We start from the raw sequence: 15,621 nt of genomic DNA on the forward strand, positions 1-15,621 counted from the left end.
TTGTGAAGCATCGTTAGAGGAAAGTAAAACTTCACTTGAATAAAAGATTTGCTCCTAGATTATATGAAATGAATAAACATTTCCCTGAAGTGTTTAAGTTGGTAAGTATGGCAATCTATTATTCAACATTATGTTATTATAATTTACTTACCGGCCTTTTGAGAAGGAGAAAATGATTTTCGAATAATTCTTGGTCTCTGAAGATTGTCACTTGAATAGATTTCCTTGCTCATAACCCCTGCCCTTAAGACCATGGAGATACTATACAGTTATTTAAATGCCGGAATTAGAATATCAACTGCTATGGGGCTATGAGTATAACCATAGAATTACAACCACAGAATTATTGTGTAGTTGTGTATATTCATAGGGAAGGGGCAAAAAAAAAAAATATGCATCAAACGTGGGACTCATCAGAGACCAGGCCTTTGAAGTCATTTGGCATCAATAGTGTATTACTTCTAAGTCAGATGATGTAAGAAGACCAAAACTTGGGAAGTTTTCATTTCAATTATGATTCAGGAAAATGAGCTGCTGGTGTTCACTGTAAATTCATTTATGAGGTCAGGCCTTCAGAACTGGGAATACTGCTTATCACAGAAATTAAAACAGAAATCTACCTCTGTAATTTCCCATCACCCAGGGCAAGAATAACTAGAGAATGCCAGGCCCAGGTTTGGATCTGGTGGTTCCGAGCAGCTGATCAAACTGGAAAGCACCCACAGCTGAATGAAGCCTCCTGCTTAGTACAGGGTGGCTGTTGTGAGTTGGAGCAAAGATTCTCACCATCCATTCAAATCTCCATTTTGTCCCCACTCAGGGGACTGCCCAGCTGTTATTTTATCTTCACAGTACTTTGAGTGGATTTGCAGACGGTGCAGTCCTAGCTTATAGAGGAAGAACTACACCCCAGGCAGTTAATCAGCGACAAAGCCAGGGCCACAGTCCAAATCTGATTTTCTTTTCTTTATAGAGAGACCCAGACCCACTGGGCTACAAGTGGAGTGGCGGTTTCAGTTGAAAGTGGAATCCTCCTGGGTTTATGGCAGATGAACACCAGTCCTAGGGGTCAAGGTTTAGGTTTCAGCAGCTGGGGAAGATTTGAGAGATCTGTGTTTCTCATCTCTGATTCATCTTCAATTAGTAGTGATTCTAAACCTTTCACCTTGTGTTGATTTGCCCCATTCTGTCAAATAACTTTCTGAGAACTAATAAATCCTTTTTTTTTCAAGGAAACAGGGAGGAGCTTTTATTTATTTTTTTACCAGCATTTTATTGTGTCAGGCCCTATGCCAGGCACTTTATACATATTATTTAATTGAATCCTCACAACAAGGCTGTAAGGTATTATTTCTGTTGTCTAGATGTGGAAACAGCCACAGCAAAGTGGTAGAGCTAGGGTTTTGGTCCATGTAGTTGGCCTCCTCACCAAAGCTCCTGGGTGAGAGGATCCAGGAACGTCATTTCAATTATGCACTTAATTCATTATTCATTTCACCCATTCACGTCATGCATTGTGACTGATCCTAGGTCCTGAGCTGTCAGAGGTGGTCCCTGTACTTGAGGACCTTCTACTTTTGGTATTCTGGTTAACCCATCTCTATGTCAATAGAGATTGTTCTCTGAAAAGAATTTGACAGCCAAATGCATGGCAGAGGTTGGGGAATGCTTTGGATTTGTCGGCACTTGGCCACTACCCAACCTGGTCTCAATTTTCAGATGATTCCGACATTGAGCAGGGAAGGTGGCAGCCCTACCATGATCTGTTCCCTGGAGATGCCTGTTTCTACATTGGAACTCTTAAGGTGTTCATTTCAAATTAGTGGCAGCCCTGGAGCTAGTGCATCCATGTGCCTGTCACCTTAATTTCATTTCCTTTTCTCCTTTTCCTTTCATCTGAAAAGGTATAGCCTCTCAGAGTCTGTTTCCTTATTTGTAAAATAGGGACCACAACACTTAATTACAGAGTTTTTTGTGAAGCTTGAAAAATATGTCAAGCACCTGACATAGGTCTCAATGGCATTATCATCTTCGGTCTCAGCTACAAAACACCATTCCTTTGCTGCCCACATTTCCATGGTTTACAAGGTGGGACCCTATGACTTTTGCTTTCTCTAGGAATCCTTTTCTACCTCATGGTAGATCTGTCTTCTTGGCTATTAGCACCCAGGAGACAGACTTTGCTCAGCAGGAAAGCTGTCATCTGCTTTCTTCTGAGTTGTCTCAAACTTTCTTCTCTTTGGATATGCATGCACCCGTGAGTGATAGAGGATTGGGAATGAGAATGGGAAGACCTTGGGCTTGTTGCTTGGGCTGGTGCTTGGGCGTGTGGTAGAACTCTGGCTTTGGCTGTCAAGTGTATCCAAATTCAAATCCTGACTGTAATAACCTCCTAGCTGTGTGACCTTCAGCAAATGTTTTAATTGTCTCAAGGACCTATTTCCTAGGGAGCCTCTGGTGTGGAGACTTACATGGATTGCCCAACATCTCAGGGGATCAGGAGGGCCTCATCCATCCAGGAGTGAAGCTTCTTATACTTGTTGCACCTAGAATTACCTGGGAAACTTAAAAACTTCCTCAAACCTGGACTTTATCTAACCAGGCCAATTAATTCGGAATCTCTGGAGATGGGACCCAGGCGTCCGTATTGTCTTAAAATTCCCCAGTGCAGTATTCCAGAGTGCAGTGGAGGTTGAGAACTTTGATGACCAGGCCATTGCTAGTTCTACTCCTGTCCAACTGCCACTGCACTTGTGATGGCTGCTTATGGTGTGTTCCTTCACACCTGCTCTGCCATGACATTCTCAGGCGTGTTGCTGGGCAGCACAGACGTTTGGTGTGCATATTATATTAACACAGATGTGAGGATATTTCCTACTTGGATTTGATGGCTAATTTATAGAGCAACTCTTACAGGGTTATTACCATCAATTCCTTCTCTAGTCATGGCTTTCTCTGTCCAGATGTCTCACCTCTGTGTGCTTGCTTTCACTTTTTAACTAGGGATGTGATGATTCCCATCATGGCAGGCACTGTTGGTGGCCATCCTCATACCCAGTCTCTCCCTTTTCCTCACTAACAACTCCTGGATTGTTGGGAGCTGCAATGTGCTTAGCTAAAATCAACAGCTACATTTTCCAGCTGCCTTTGTAGGGGTGGCCAATGAGATGTAATTAGAAGCTGTGGGGTGAAGCTTCCAGGAAAGCTCTTAAAAGATTGCCTTACTCAGTTGGGAGGGAAGAGAATTTTGGTCCTTACCATTCTTTTTACTGTCTGGAACGTGGATGTGCTAGATGATCCTCCGGCAGCCATTTTGTGATCATGAGGTGACCTTCCAGATGGATGCCATATGCTAAGGATTGATACAGTAGGAATGTAGAAGTAGCTTGTGGAGCTACCATTCCAGCCATCCCAGCCCTGTACTGTATCTGAAATTCAAGCTACAGAGAAAAAAAATTCAACCTTTCCATGTTTTAAGAGCCTGTTATTTCTGGTTTTTGCTACTAGTCCCTGAATTCAGTTCCTGCTACTGAATAAACCAACCTGGTGTATAAGAGTAGTTCAACAAATGTCAGTGATTCTGTGTCTCTGCCTCCTCCACCCCCTCACTCTAGCCACAAACACACTGTTCCTCCTCTGATAAGTAACTGGACATCTAGCTGTGAGGCTGTTGAAACCTGATGGAATCTCAGAAAGTCACAAAGAAGTGAGGCATGGATCACGCCCAGCCCACAGATGAGTTGTATTTGGCCCACATGTATTTTTTATAATCCTGAATTTGTTGCCACCATTTGAAAACCTGGTGATTTTGCATAAATCCTGATTTCTTAGAAAATCTTTTGACCCAGGGTCATTTCTGCCTGGCAACGATCCACTGAAAGTAAGTAGCAGCTGCCCTCTGAGATGAGGCAGGTGTTCTGTGGATCACCACAATGCCCCCTTCACTCATGTCACCTGTGTGGCCCTGAAGGCAGCTGAGTTTGCAACCTTCCACCTCCCTACCCAGGCACACACCCGAGGAATGGCCTGTTAAAATGGTATTCCTGAATTTTCTGTGCCTTTCTCCTTTCCCAATCTCCCTTGACTCAACACATTGGGGTTTTTGTTTTTGTTTTTTTTTTCTCAGAAAACTTAGCATGCACTTTTGAGAATTGGAGAGAAATCAACCTCTCAAATGCCAGAAAACAGCTGATGTTGCTTCTTGGAGGCATCTTGACTTCCCTTCTCACATGTCTTATTGAGGAGAGGCAGTAAGAGGGAGAGCTGCAGGCTGCTCAGGGAGCAGCTGTTGGGATGCTTGATTGAGGCACTGAGACATCCAGGGGACAATTAAATTGAGTATTGAATATGGATTGCTTTTGAATGGCTTTTTGAATGGCTTTTATTACCATGTCACGAGTAAGAATGACTCCAGCTCGGCTTTTACATTACGTCCTCTGAGACATAACTTAGAGGTTTCCTAAATGGCAGGACTCGGAAGATGTGCATTAATTCCATTGTGCTTGTGAAGTCTGTTTTGCGACACATGTGCTCCTCAGTTGTCTGAACCCCTGAGAAAACCTCAGCTGCTATGGCTGCCACCTTCAGCTGGGGTGACCCTACTGCAGCTGTTAAATGGAGAGTCTCTGTTTCAGTCTGATGTAAAGTCTTTATGTCCTTGGTCATTAACTTGGAAAGTTAAATGCTCGTGTAGCTTTTACAAACAGTTCTTTGGGGTTTTGGGAAGTAAAACAAAAGCTATTTTGATGATAAATAATTTATAGTTCTGATTCTTTATGAATTATACAGAGTACAGTATGTTGGGTCAGGAATGATCATCTTTGCATTAGCAATTCTAAGTAAAATGGTGCCATGCTTAACAGAGCAAGTTCTCAGTAAGTAGATTGGCCTGGGATGCAGAGAGGAAACAGTAGAACTGGCATTCCCAGGTCCGCACCAAATTCTTAGGGTTAATACCACCACAAAAATAAGTCCTGTCTCTTGGATACTAATGGAATTTCACAGTATGCAGGATAGTGATTGGGCAACAGGCCTAAGGAGAATCTCTGCCTGCTTTGGAGCTGGTTTCTGGGGGAAGCTGGGGCACAGATAGCTGCAAATGAGTGTGGGGTGTGCTGGGCATTGGGGGAGACAGGAATGGAGTAGGGGCCCAGCCTGATGGAGCATTGGTGCAGGTAGACTCTGCTGGCCTATGTTGGCTGGTTCTCCAATTATAGTTTAAGAAAATGTGTTCTAACTGTCTGATCTCTTAATTTTCATAGGAAACCTACTCAGTGAATACCTTATATAAAAAGAACTAAAAAACTTAATGTCTTAAAAAGGCTTTATTCCATATAGACTTTTGAACATGGTTATTATATTCCAATTCTGTGGGAGAAGAATGAACTCTGGAGGCTAGCCCACTTATCAGATTTTCATTTCTTTCCAGAAGTAGTTTAGGAGCAGTTACTTGGGGTCCAATTGTGAATTTTTATTTTTGAGATTTTGGCCATGTGTTCGTTATCTAAGACTGTTTTCTGCCCCATTGTATCCAAGCATTATATGCACCAGGAATATTCCTAACTAGTCCAACAGAAAATCTGGTATATCTTGAGAAGAATCACTGCCATAACTTATTAATGGATTAACTAGGCATAATTTTTATAGGGTTCATTCACCCAAATTTATCATAGAATATAATTTAAGAAAAAAATGAGTTATTTAAGTCCTTTTTTGGAAGGGATCCCTATCCCCTATGGATACTGCAGTTAGTGATGTGTCAGACTTCTCCTTCAAGAAATTAGCTGCAAATCCTTTCTTCATTATGTGAGCACTCTTCTGTTTGCCCCTTAGAGCTCTCCTCCCTCTTCCCTGCCCTGTGTAGACCATATCAGTGGGCTCCTTGTCCTGGGCTTCTGGGTTCAGGTAATGCAGGGTGGAGAATGAGATCAGGGTGTTTTAATTCCTGGCTCCCTCTTAGAGGGCCACCACAGCTGGCCATGTCCCTCAGCCTGTCTGGCAGCCTCCTCCACACAGCCTTCTCCCTTCCCATTCTCCCTTAGGCAATTACCAGCCCAGGGACACTGTTCACCCGTCTGTTTCCCTACATGCTGCCAACACCTATGTAAGTATTCTATTTATTAAACTCTAAAATAATCCCAATTGGAGTGTGCCATCTGCTTCATGCTGGGACCGTAATGGATACAAATAAGCATTTGATCCACAGAGAGAGGAGGACTGCTGACCTGGTAGTTAGCAAAGATTTAAAAAAAAAAAAAAGGAGGGGGGGGGGAGTGCAAACTAGCCCAGTTGAAGCATTACCATCTAAAAAAATTGTTTTAATGTTTATTATTGAGAGGGAGAGGGAGAGAGGGAGGGGGAGGGGCAGAAAGAGGGGGAGACACAGAGTCTGAAGCAGGCCACAGACTCTGAGCTATCAGTAGAGAGCCCAGTGTGGGGCTCGAACCCGCGAACCATGATATCATGATCTGAGCCAAAGTTGGACGCTTAACTGACTGAGCCACCTAGGCACCCTGAAGCATTACCATCCAAAACCCCAGCCCAAATCTTTCTTCAGGAAACCTGTCCTTTCTGCCTCTCTGAATGTTACCCCATCTCAGATTGTTTCTAGCGTTTTCAAAGCCCTGTGCATGCATCTGCTACAAGCACGGCAGGCTTGTAGCACCCCAAGATTGTTTTAGTGTTTCAGAGTAACAGATCCAGCAGTGCAGGGGAGATCTCCTGAAAGTCATAGGATATGGAATGTGAATCTTTGATCTTTCCAGTTTCTCTAGCGTGGCCTTATATCACTTGACTTGCAGCTGGCACGTATGTTTTAGGAAAATGGAAGGATGGATGAAGTGTATGGAATGTTTTGTCCTCTCAAAATTCTTATGTTGAAGCCCTAATCCTCCAGTGTGATGGTATTAGGAGATGGACCTTTGGGAGATAATTAGGTTAGATGGAGTCATGATGGTGGGGCCCTCAAGGATGGGATTGGTGCCTTTATAAGGGTAGACACCAGAGAGCTTGCTGCTCCCCCACTCTCTGCACACATAAAAAAAGGAGGTCATGTGACCATATAATAAGATGGCAGATGCCTACAAACCAAGAGAAGAGCTTTCGGAGTGAAACCTATCTGTTGGCACCTTGATCTTGGACTTTCCAGCCTCCAGCAATGTGAAAAATAAGTTTGTTGTTTAGCCACACAGTCTGTGGTATTTTGTTATGGTACCCCGGGCTGACAGAGATAAACATGTAGATTTTTTCCAAACGTGCTATCTGCATTGTCTGAGACAAGCAATCTACTTGGGTGGCCCTTGCTCTTTCAGAAATTTGTTTGGCGATTCCTCTTTATAGCCTACTTTAATATTTAAAGGCAATGGGGATTGTTTTGGCTGAAATCTAAGCTTTAAAGGTGAAAGTATCCTTATCAGACTGGTTCAACTTAGAAATGAGCAAGTTTTCTCAATTTGGCCAATTAAAAAATACCTTTAGTATGGATGCTGAGGAGACTAGGCCTTTGGTTTTGATTCTAAATGGAAGTGGGAAGGTGCTCACAGAACGATGCCAAGCACCGGTGGCTGTACAATTTGTTTTATTTTGTGTGCTTTTTTTTTTTTTAATAGGATATAAATAATGACAAAAATTACAAAATTTATAACTGGAAGCCCAAGCATATTTACACAGGTTTCTGTTTCAGCAAAGCTACTATTTACTTTGCTCCTATACAATTACCTTTTGGTACCATATTTCAGTGTTATTTTATTCTCCATTTACTACATACATATCAACAGTGAATAGGCAAAATATATACAAGGAACTGTTCAGGTCAAGTAATTTAATATTGTGTTAAAATTCTTCAACACTGAACTAAATCCATATACATTTGTCAGTTTGAAACAAAATTTAGTTATCCTTCTTTAAAACTCACCAACTGATGAATAACTGATAAGCCTCAAGTTTAAAATAATAATTGGTTAATAAAAAAAACATTAAGACAATCCCACAATTTATCAGTATCGCTATAATGAACTTCAAAATGATTCACAATATGATCAGTTAGAACAATATACGTTAAAATGTTATTTTTTTCTATAATGATATTGGTACTGTTTATATAATTTGATTCTACATAAATATACATTATGGTATCATACAAATACTCCACAGAGACATTAAAAAAATTAAAATACCTTAAAGAAATGTAAGTAAATTTTATTTAATCAAATAGTAAGCAAACATTTATTTCAAGAAAAGAGTTTTATTACTTTGGAATCTCTCTTTTTTTTTTTTTTGTACTTTTTCTAGAAAAATTTTTGCAATAGAATTTTATTAACACCTTTCTCAAACAAGGTTTCCATGACAGAAATCTTGACAGCAGGAGCCCTAGATTTTTTTTTTTTTAACGTTTTCTTTAAAACACTGTGAAGGTTAAAAAAAAAAAAAAACAATCTTTGCAGCTTATGGCTGCATCAGCACTTTCGGTTGGATGCCAGTCTGCTTGCCCTAATCTCCTGCTCTGGGGAGCGTCATCAGTACTTTGCCACACCCAAGCCAGTCCTCTCAGTGGTAGCAGTAAAAATTTAGTCATTTGAAATGAAACCAGAAACATCCCTCACAACTAACCTACTTTTCTTATCAGTGCATTAATGAAACATTCTTTTAATAAAAATATTTAATACAAGACACATTTTTCTGTGCATAATAAATTCCTGTTTTGAATCATTCTTAAATTTTGAATCAATCCATAGATGTAAAGTTTTTCTTTATCTGACATGGTTTATTACATATAAAATCCACAAATATAGAAATTGGGAAACAGGATTTCCTGGCAATCATGGGGGTGGTTTTTGTCCTTATGCATGAAATGATGCTCAGTGATATGATTTTACAGGTGTTTTATGGGGGTAGTTCTGTTCTGATTCTACCTTTAAAACTGCTGACTGAAAAATCCAAGATGTTTATACTTTTAGGCAGTATTAGAGATCCCCTGTACTTTTTTTTTTAAAGGTATTATCCCCAAATTCAGCAAAGCAGTGTTGGGGGCAGAGTCATTAGAAATACCTTGGGTGGTGGCAGGGAGGGGAGTCGGGAGAGTCAGCAAAAAACCTCAACTCGTGCCTCTCAGGGGTTACGGCTGGAAAGTCTTGGTTGCACACTTTCTGTTACTGGTGCAGAAAGAACATCCCCAGGAATGGCCAGCGGCCTTTCGCCCGTGACAAGGCCACACAAACAGAGCAGTCTTCCTCCTGGGCTGGGTGGAAACGGAGGCGCGAAGGGAAGCCTGCTCCAGGACTGCTCAGCGTGCAAGGCACCGCGAGGACAGGAGGATGGTGAGTATCAGAAAATTGTGGTTTCATACTTGGTATTAATTCCTCTCTTGGCTTCTTGTCCTGGCTCCACAATCCACGGCAGATTGGCCAGAGTCTTTTGTTCAGAGGGGTCGATCTGCTTTAAAACAGAAAGGCTGATGCCTGTTATACGGTACCTGTACTCGGGTGCAAACATGCTTCTTAAAACTTTTTGGAAACCAATGCTATGCTCTGACAGGACTGCAGGGATATTGATACATGAGAATCTTATGTTTGTCCTTTTAATACACATTTATTGTATAAGGACTATATGCAAGGCACTCAAGGGGTGGATGGTGAATGACAGCCCTTGCTCTTGAAGGCACACAGATGGAGAGCAAACACAGAATTCTGCACTTCAGTACTGAGAAGGGGGAAGGAGGAAGAGAGGGTGCTCTGTGGTCAAGGAGCCAGGGGACTTCCTGGAAGAGGTGAACCAGGTTATGTCACTCCCCACCTCTCAAGCCTACAGTGGTTTCCATCACAAAGTAAACCCTAAGTCCTTCAGGTGAAGCCCAGCCACTCTGGCTTTGCTTCTCCCTGCATGCCAAGCCTACACCCAGGGCCTCTACTCACATCATCTGCTCTGCAGGAATGCCTTTCTCCAGACACCTGCATGTCTTATACCCTAATGTCATTCAGGTTGCAGCTCGAACACCACCTCCTCACCTGTTCACCCCATATAAAATAGCATCCTAACTTTTCTGCTCTCTTCTTCTGCTCTTTTCTTTATAATCCTTGTGCCACTTACATTATCTCATGTTTATTAGTTCATCCTACACTGCAGTGTAGGATTTTGTTTTGTCACTGTTTCCCCCGAACTTAGAAAAGCTCCTGGCAACCCAGTAAATAATAGTGGGCACACAATACATACTTATTGGATATTATAAAATAATGAGGTAATATCTGAACAGCTGGAGGATGAGCAAGAGTTTGCCTGGCAAGGGGGCAGGGAGAGGGGGAATAGCATGTGCAAAGCCCCTGAGGCAAGGAGAAAGAGCTGGTTGAGAGCTTGCAGTTTGCAGAGTGGGAGACAGGAGGGTAAATAGGTAAGCAGGGCCAAGTTAGGCTGAGCCTTGAACCAAACTGAGCTGAGCTGTAGAACAGTTAAAACCATTTTAGCCCCTGTGCATACAAAGTCAAAAAAGGCCACTCGTGGGTAAGGCTTGAGCTGTGAGCTCTCAGGCGGGGCTTTCGCAGGGAGTTCTTCCCCACATTGCTGCCTCATCTTTTCCACATCTGCCCTGGCCCTGGCTATGTGTTCGGCTCAGGAGTGCTGGAGCAAGGTAGCCTGGGAAGGCCTCATTTCTCTTGCACTGTGAACTTTCGTGCCTGCTGGAAGGCTGTGGGATCCATGCCCTTTGGCTACCTTCTAGCATGATTTGATTGTATCTCCACAAAGCTGTGGGGAGGACTTCACATGTTCTTAGGAATCATGGAATATTTTTGAGTAATAAACAAATAGACCTGAGGGAGATGGAACATGGACACCAGCTGAGGGGGATGGGATGCTGAGGCAGTTAAAGAACATCAGTATTATTCACTGTATATTTTCATCATTTCTCAGTGAAGGGTTTTAGATGCATATTCTATGAGCCCCCATGGCATCCATCCCAGTTGTGCTCTCTCGGAAGAAGTCTTTGGGGACCAGAGTTAAGTCTGATGGAGGCACCTGCCTTGAACAGATTTATCCAGCCCATGTGAGAATGAATTACAACAGTCTAAGAGATAATCCAAAAAATATTCTGAAAACTGGACATTTAACTTACAGTTCTGTGGGGGAAGATAGATTATGAACAAATCTCCGTCAATAAATACTACACAGAATTAAAAGCGGGTATATGCTTGAGTGTGCCTGGGCATCTACCTCAGATTGGGCGGCCCAGGAAAAGCTTCATGTAGTGGAGACCTGAATGACAAGTGGGAGTCAGTTGTGCAGAAAATATGGGGGATACTATGCCAGGTGGAAGGAACAGGTAGCACAAAGGTCTTGGGTAGGAGTGAGCTTTGGTCTGTTTGAGGAATAGGAAGGCCTGAGCATCATAGAGAAGTGTGGTGGGAATTAGCTTTTGGAACTTGGGGCAGTGGTGCCATGATCTGATATGTTTTTTAGGATCACTCTGGTTGCATGGAGAAGAGAGACTGTTAGGACATGTACTGCAGTAGTTCTGGAGAGCAGTGGTGGTAGCCTGGATGAGAAGAGTGAGGAAATAGGAGTGGACAGATCTATGTGTTAAGGGTTGAGTGGATGGAACCTGCTCATGGTTGTACATGGTGGTGAGAGGAAGACAGGAATTAAGGATGATCTCTGGATTTATGGCTTAAACAATATGGTAAATGGTTATGCCATTTACCGAGCTGGGAAAGATTGAGAGTGTAAACAGCTTTAAGGGGAAAATCAAGAATTTTATTCCGGGGACTTCCAGGGAAGATGGTGGCCGAGGAGAATCCTAGGCTCAACTCATCCCATGGATACACCTAGATAATACCCACATCAGTGTAAATAACCCGGAAAATGATCTATAGACTGGCAGAACAGACTTTTCACGGCTAAACATAGGAAAGAGGCCACACTGAAGAAGGGAGGAAAGGCAGAGATGCAGTTGGAAGCCAAATGGGCCTGTGGTACCTGAGGGAGGGATGCTGTGGGCCCAGAGGGGAGAGGAGCAGATCCTACACCAGGCACCCAGGCACAGGGCACCTGCCCTGGGGAAGATGAATTCCCATAACATCTGGGTTTGAAAACCAGAGGGGCTTAACACACCTTGAACTTTGAAAATCAGTGAACCGGAGACTGATAGGAAACTAAGTCTCTGCCCTTAAAGAGACAGCATAACAAATAGCCCCACCAAGATACAGCATAGAAGCAGCAGTTTGAAAAATGCCTGTAGTATACAGAAGGGAGGGAGATTTATTAACTAATCTCTGAGCATGTGCTAGAGGCGCAGAGATCTTTGGGAGACTTCTCTAAGAACAAACGAACTGGCAGGCACCATTTCCTTCCCCCAACCCCCAGCCTACATACAGGTATACCCGTGTGAACCAGTGCAGCACTCTACCTAGCTTGCTAACAGCATGCCCTGCCCCATAGCCTCCTGTAGACCCACCTCCCAACCTGGCCTTGTTGAGTGCATCCAAAACAATGCCACAAGCATGGCAGTATGCAAGCAGCCCTGACAGGGGTCAGCACCACCCCAAAGCAACTCCTGCCCTGGGGAGAGGGGAAGAAAACCACACACAGCAGTCTGTGGCCCCAGGAGTGTGCTAGGAATATTTAGTCTGACTATAGGCCCCATCCCCCAACAAAAACTTCTCAGGAGACAACACAGAGTGCCTTGCAGTGTGGTGCTCCTGTAGCTCTGGAAAATACCTGGTCTGTTCCAACTTAAGCCCAAGGCAGCCCAGACTAACCCCCTAACACAGGGGACCAAACCCTGCCCACAGCAGGCAAAGAGCCATAGCAGACAACTGGACTGAAGGCAAAAACAGCTCAGCCAGAACAGTGAGACACATGCAACAGAGAGAGGAGACACCCCAGAAGTGCCAGATTCTGGTGAACAGGGGACACTACACTGTAGGGCACTATAGGACCTCTTCTTGTTAAGGTCACTACTTTCAAGAGCAGAAGACATAACTGACTTTCCTAATAGAAACAAGACACACAAAGGCAAAATGAAGAGACAGAGGAATAGGTCCCAAATGAACTAATAGGACAAAGTTACAGAAAAATAGCTAAAATCTTGGAGATAAGTAATATGCCTGATTAATACTTTAAAGTAAAGGTCATAAAGATACTGGACTTAAGAGTAGAGGACCTCAGGGGCACCTGGGAAGCTCAGTCGGTTGAGCATCCGACTTCGGCTCAGGTCATGATCTCACAGTTTGTGGGTTCAAGCCCCGCATGAGGCTCTGTGCTGACAGCTTGCTCAGAACCTGCAGCCTGCTTCAGATTCTGTGTCTCCTTCTCTCTCTCTCTGCCCCTCCCCTGTTCATGCTCTGTCTCTCTCTCTGAAAAATAAATAAAAGTTAAAAAAAGAGTAGAGAACCTGAGACCCTCAACAAAGATAGACAACATAAAAAAACCAATCAGAGAGATGAAGAACGCAATTAGAAATTAAAAGTACATTAGAGGGAACAAACAGACTAAAGGAAGCAGAAGAATGGATGTGTGACCTGGAAGACAGAGTAATGGAAAGCAATCAAGCTGAACAAGAGAAAGAAAAGAGCTTAATAAAAAATGAGAGTAGATTAAGGGAACTCAGTGAGACCATCCAGTGTAATAACACTGCATTATAGGAATCCCAGGAAGAGGAGAGAGAGAAAAGGGGGCAGAAAACTTATTGGAAGAAATAATAGCTTAAAGCTTGGCCAATATCGAGAATGAAATAGAAATCTAGATCCAGGAGACACAGAGCACCCCCAACTAAACCCAAGGAGGGCCACACCAAAACACATAGTAATTAAAATAGCAAAAAGTAGTGATAGAGAATTTTTAAAGCAGCAAGAGAAAGGAATACAGCTACATACAAAGGAAGCCCCATAAGGCTATCAGCTGGTATTTCAGCAGAAACTTTTCAGGCCAGAAGGGAGTGGCATGACATATTCAAAGTGCTGAAAGAAGAAAAACCCGCAACCAAGAGTACTCTAATCGCAAGGCTATCATTCAGAATTGAAAGAAGGAGTTCCCACAAGCAAAAGTTAAAGGAATTCATGATCACGGGGCGCCTGGGTGGCTCAGTCAGTTGAGCATCCGACTTCAGCTCAGGTCATGATCTTGTTGGGCTCTGTGCCGAAAGCTTGGAGCCTGGAGCCTGCTTCCGATTCTGTGTCTCCCTCTCTCTGCCCCTTCCCCACTCATGCTCTGTCTCTCAAAGATGAATAAACGTTAAAAAAAAATTTTTTTTTAAAGGAATTCATGATAACGGGGTGCCTGGGTGGCTCTGTCGGTTGAGCATCCAACTTCGGCTCAGGTCATGATCTCGCGGTTCGTGAGTTCAGGCCCCAAGTTGGGCTCTGTGCTGACAGCTCAGAGCCTGGAGCCTGCTTCCGATTCTGTGTCTCCCTCTTTCTGCCCCTTCCCCACTCATGCTCTGTCTCTGTCTCTCAAAGATGAATAAATGTTAAAAAAAAATTTTTTTTTTAAAAAAGGAATTCATGATCACTAAACCAGCCCTATAAGAAATGTTAAAGGGGACTCTGAGTAGAAAGTAAAATTTTACTCCTTCTTTAGGAGTAAAAATTTCCTACCTTTATTTTCTTTTATTTTTTAAAGTTTATTTATTTTGAGAGAGAACATGCATGAGCAGGGGAGGGACAGAGAGAAGGGGAGAGAGAGAATCCCAACCAGACTCTGCACTGTCTGTATGGAGCCCAAAAATGTGGGGTTCCATCTCATGAACCGTAAGATCATGACCTGAGCCAAAATCAAGAGTTGGAAGCTTAACCGACTGAGCCACCCAGGCACCCCAGATTTTACTGCTTTTAGAATGGGTTCAAACTTAAGTACCCATCTACTTAATATAGATTGCTATATGCACAGGATGTTATATATAAACCTTATGGTAGCCACAAATCAAAAGCTGGTAATAGATATCCAAAAAATAAAGAGAAAAGAATCTAAGTATATCACTAAAGAAAGCCAGCAAACCATGAGACAAGAGAGCAAGAGTAGAAAGGAAAAGAGAAGAACTACAAAAACAACAGGTAACAAAATGGCAATAAGTACATACCTATCAATAATTACTTTGAATGTAAATGGACTAACTGCTCCAATCAAAAGACACAGGGTGGTGGAATGGATAAAAAAGCAAGACCCATCTATATGCTGCCTACAAAAGACTCATTTTAGATCTAAAGACACATGAGATTGAAAGGGAAGGGATGGAAAAGCATTTATCATGCAAATGGAAGTGAAAAGAAAGCTGAGGTGGCAGTACTTATATCAGACAAATTAGACTTCAAAATATACTGTAACAAGAGACAAAGAAGGACACTATATATAATCATAAAGGGAACACTCCAACAAGAAGATATAATAATTGTAAATATTTATGCACCCAACATGGAAGCACCCAAAAACAAAAAAGCTCATAACAAACATAAAGGACATAATGATAGTAATACAATAGTAGTAGGGGACTTTAATGCTTCACTTACATCAATGGATGGTTCACCCAAACAAAATCAATAAGGAAACGGTTTTACTAGATGGACTTAACAGATATATACAGAACATTCCATCCTAAAACAGCAGAATACACATTCTTTTCAAGTGCACATGAACATTTTC

General features: G+C 42.6%; 1 protein-coding gene across 5 annotated transcripts in view; it reads right to left on the reverse strand.

Annotated features, from left to right (window-relative positions):
- Nucleotides 1-9,251: 9,251 nt before the first annotated feature.
- The window catches only part of ANKS1B (ankyrin repeat and sterile alpha motif domain containing 1B), a 1,079,782-nt gene continuing 1,073,412 nt past the window's right edge, over nt 9,252-15,621 (reverse strand). For 2 of the 5 annotated variants that reach the window (XM_042947477.1, XM_042947473.1), the window contains one exon: nt 9,252-9,429. In XM_042947477.1, the coding sequence (XP_042803411.1) occupies nt 9,322-9,429 (108 nt within the window). In that variant the 3' untranslated portion in view covers nt 9,252-9,321. Of the gene's footprint in view, nt 9,449-15,621 lie in introns of all 5 variants that reach the window. The other 3 variants (XM_042947476.1, XM_042947472.1, XM_042947474.1) reach the window with 2 other exon arrangements.

This window comes from Panthera leo, chromosome B4 (genome assembly GCF_018350215.1).
Source record: "Panthera leo isolate Ple1 chromosome B4, P.leo_Ple1_pat1.1, whole genome shotgun sequence".
In the NCBI taxonomy this organism is placed as follows: Eukaryota; Metazoa; Chordata; class Mammalia; order Carnivora; family Felidae; genus Panthera; species Panthera leo.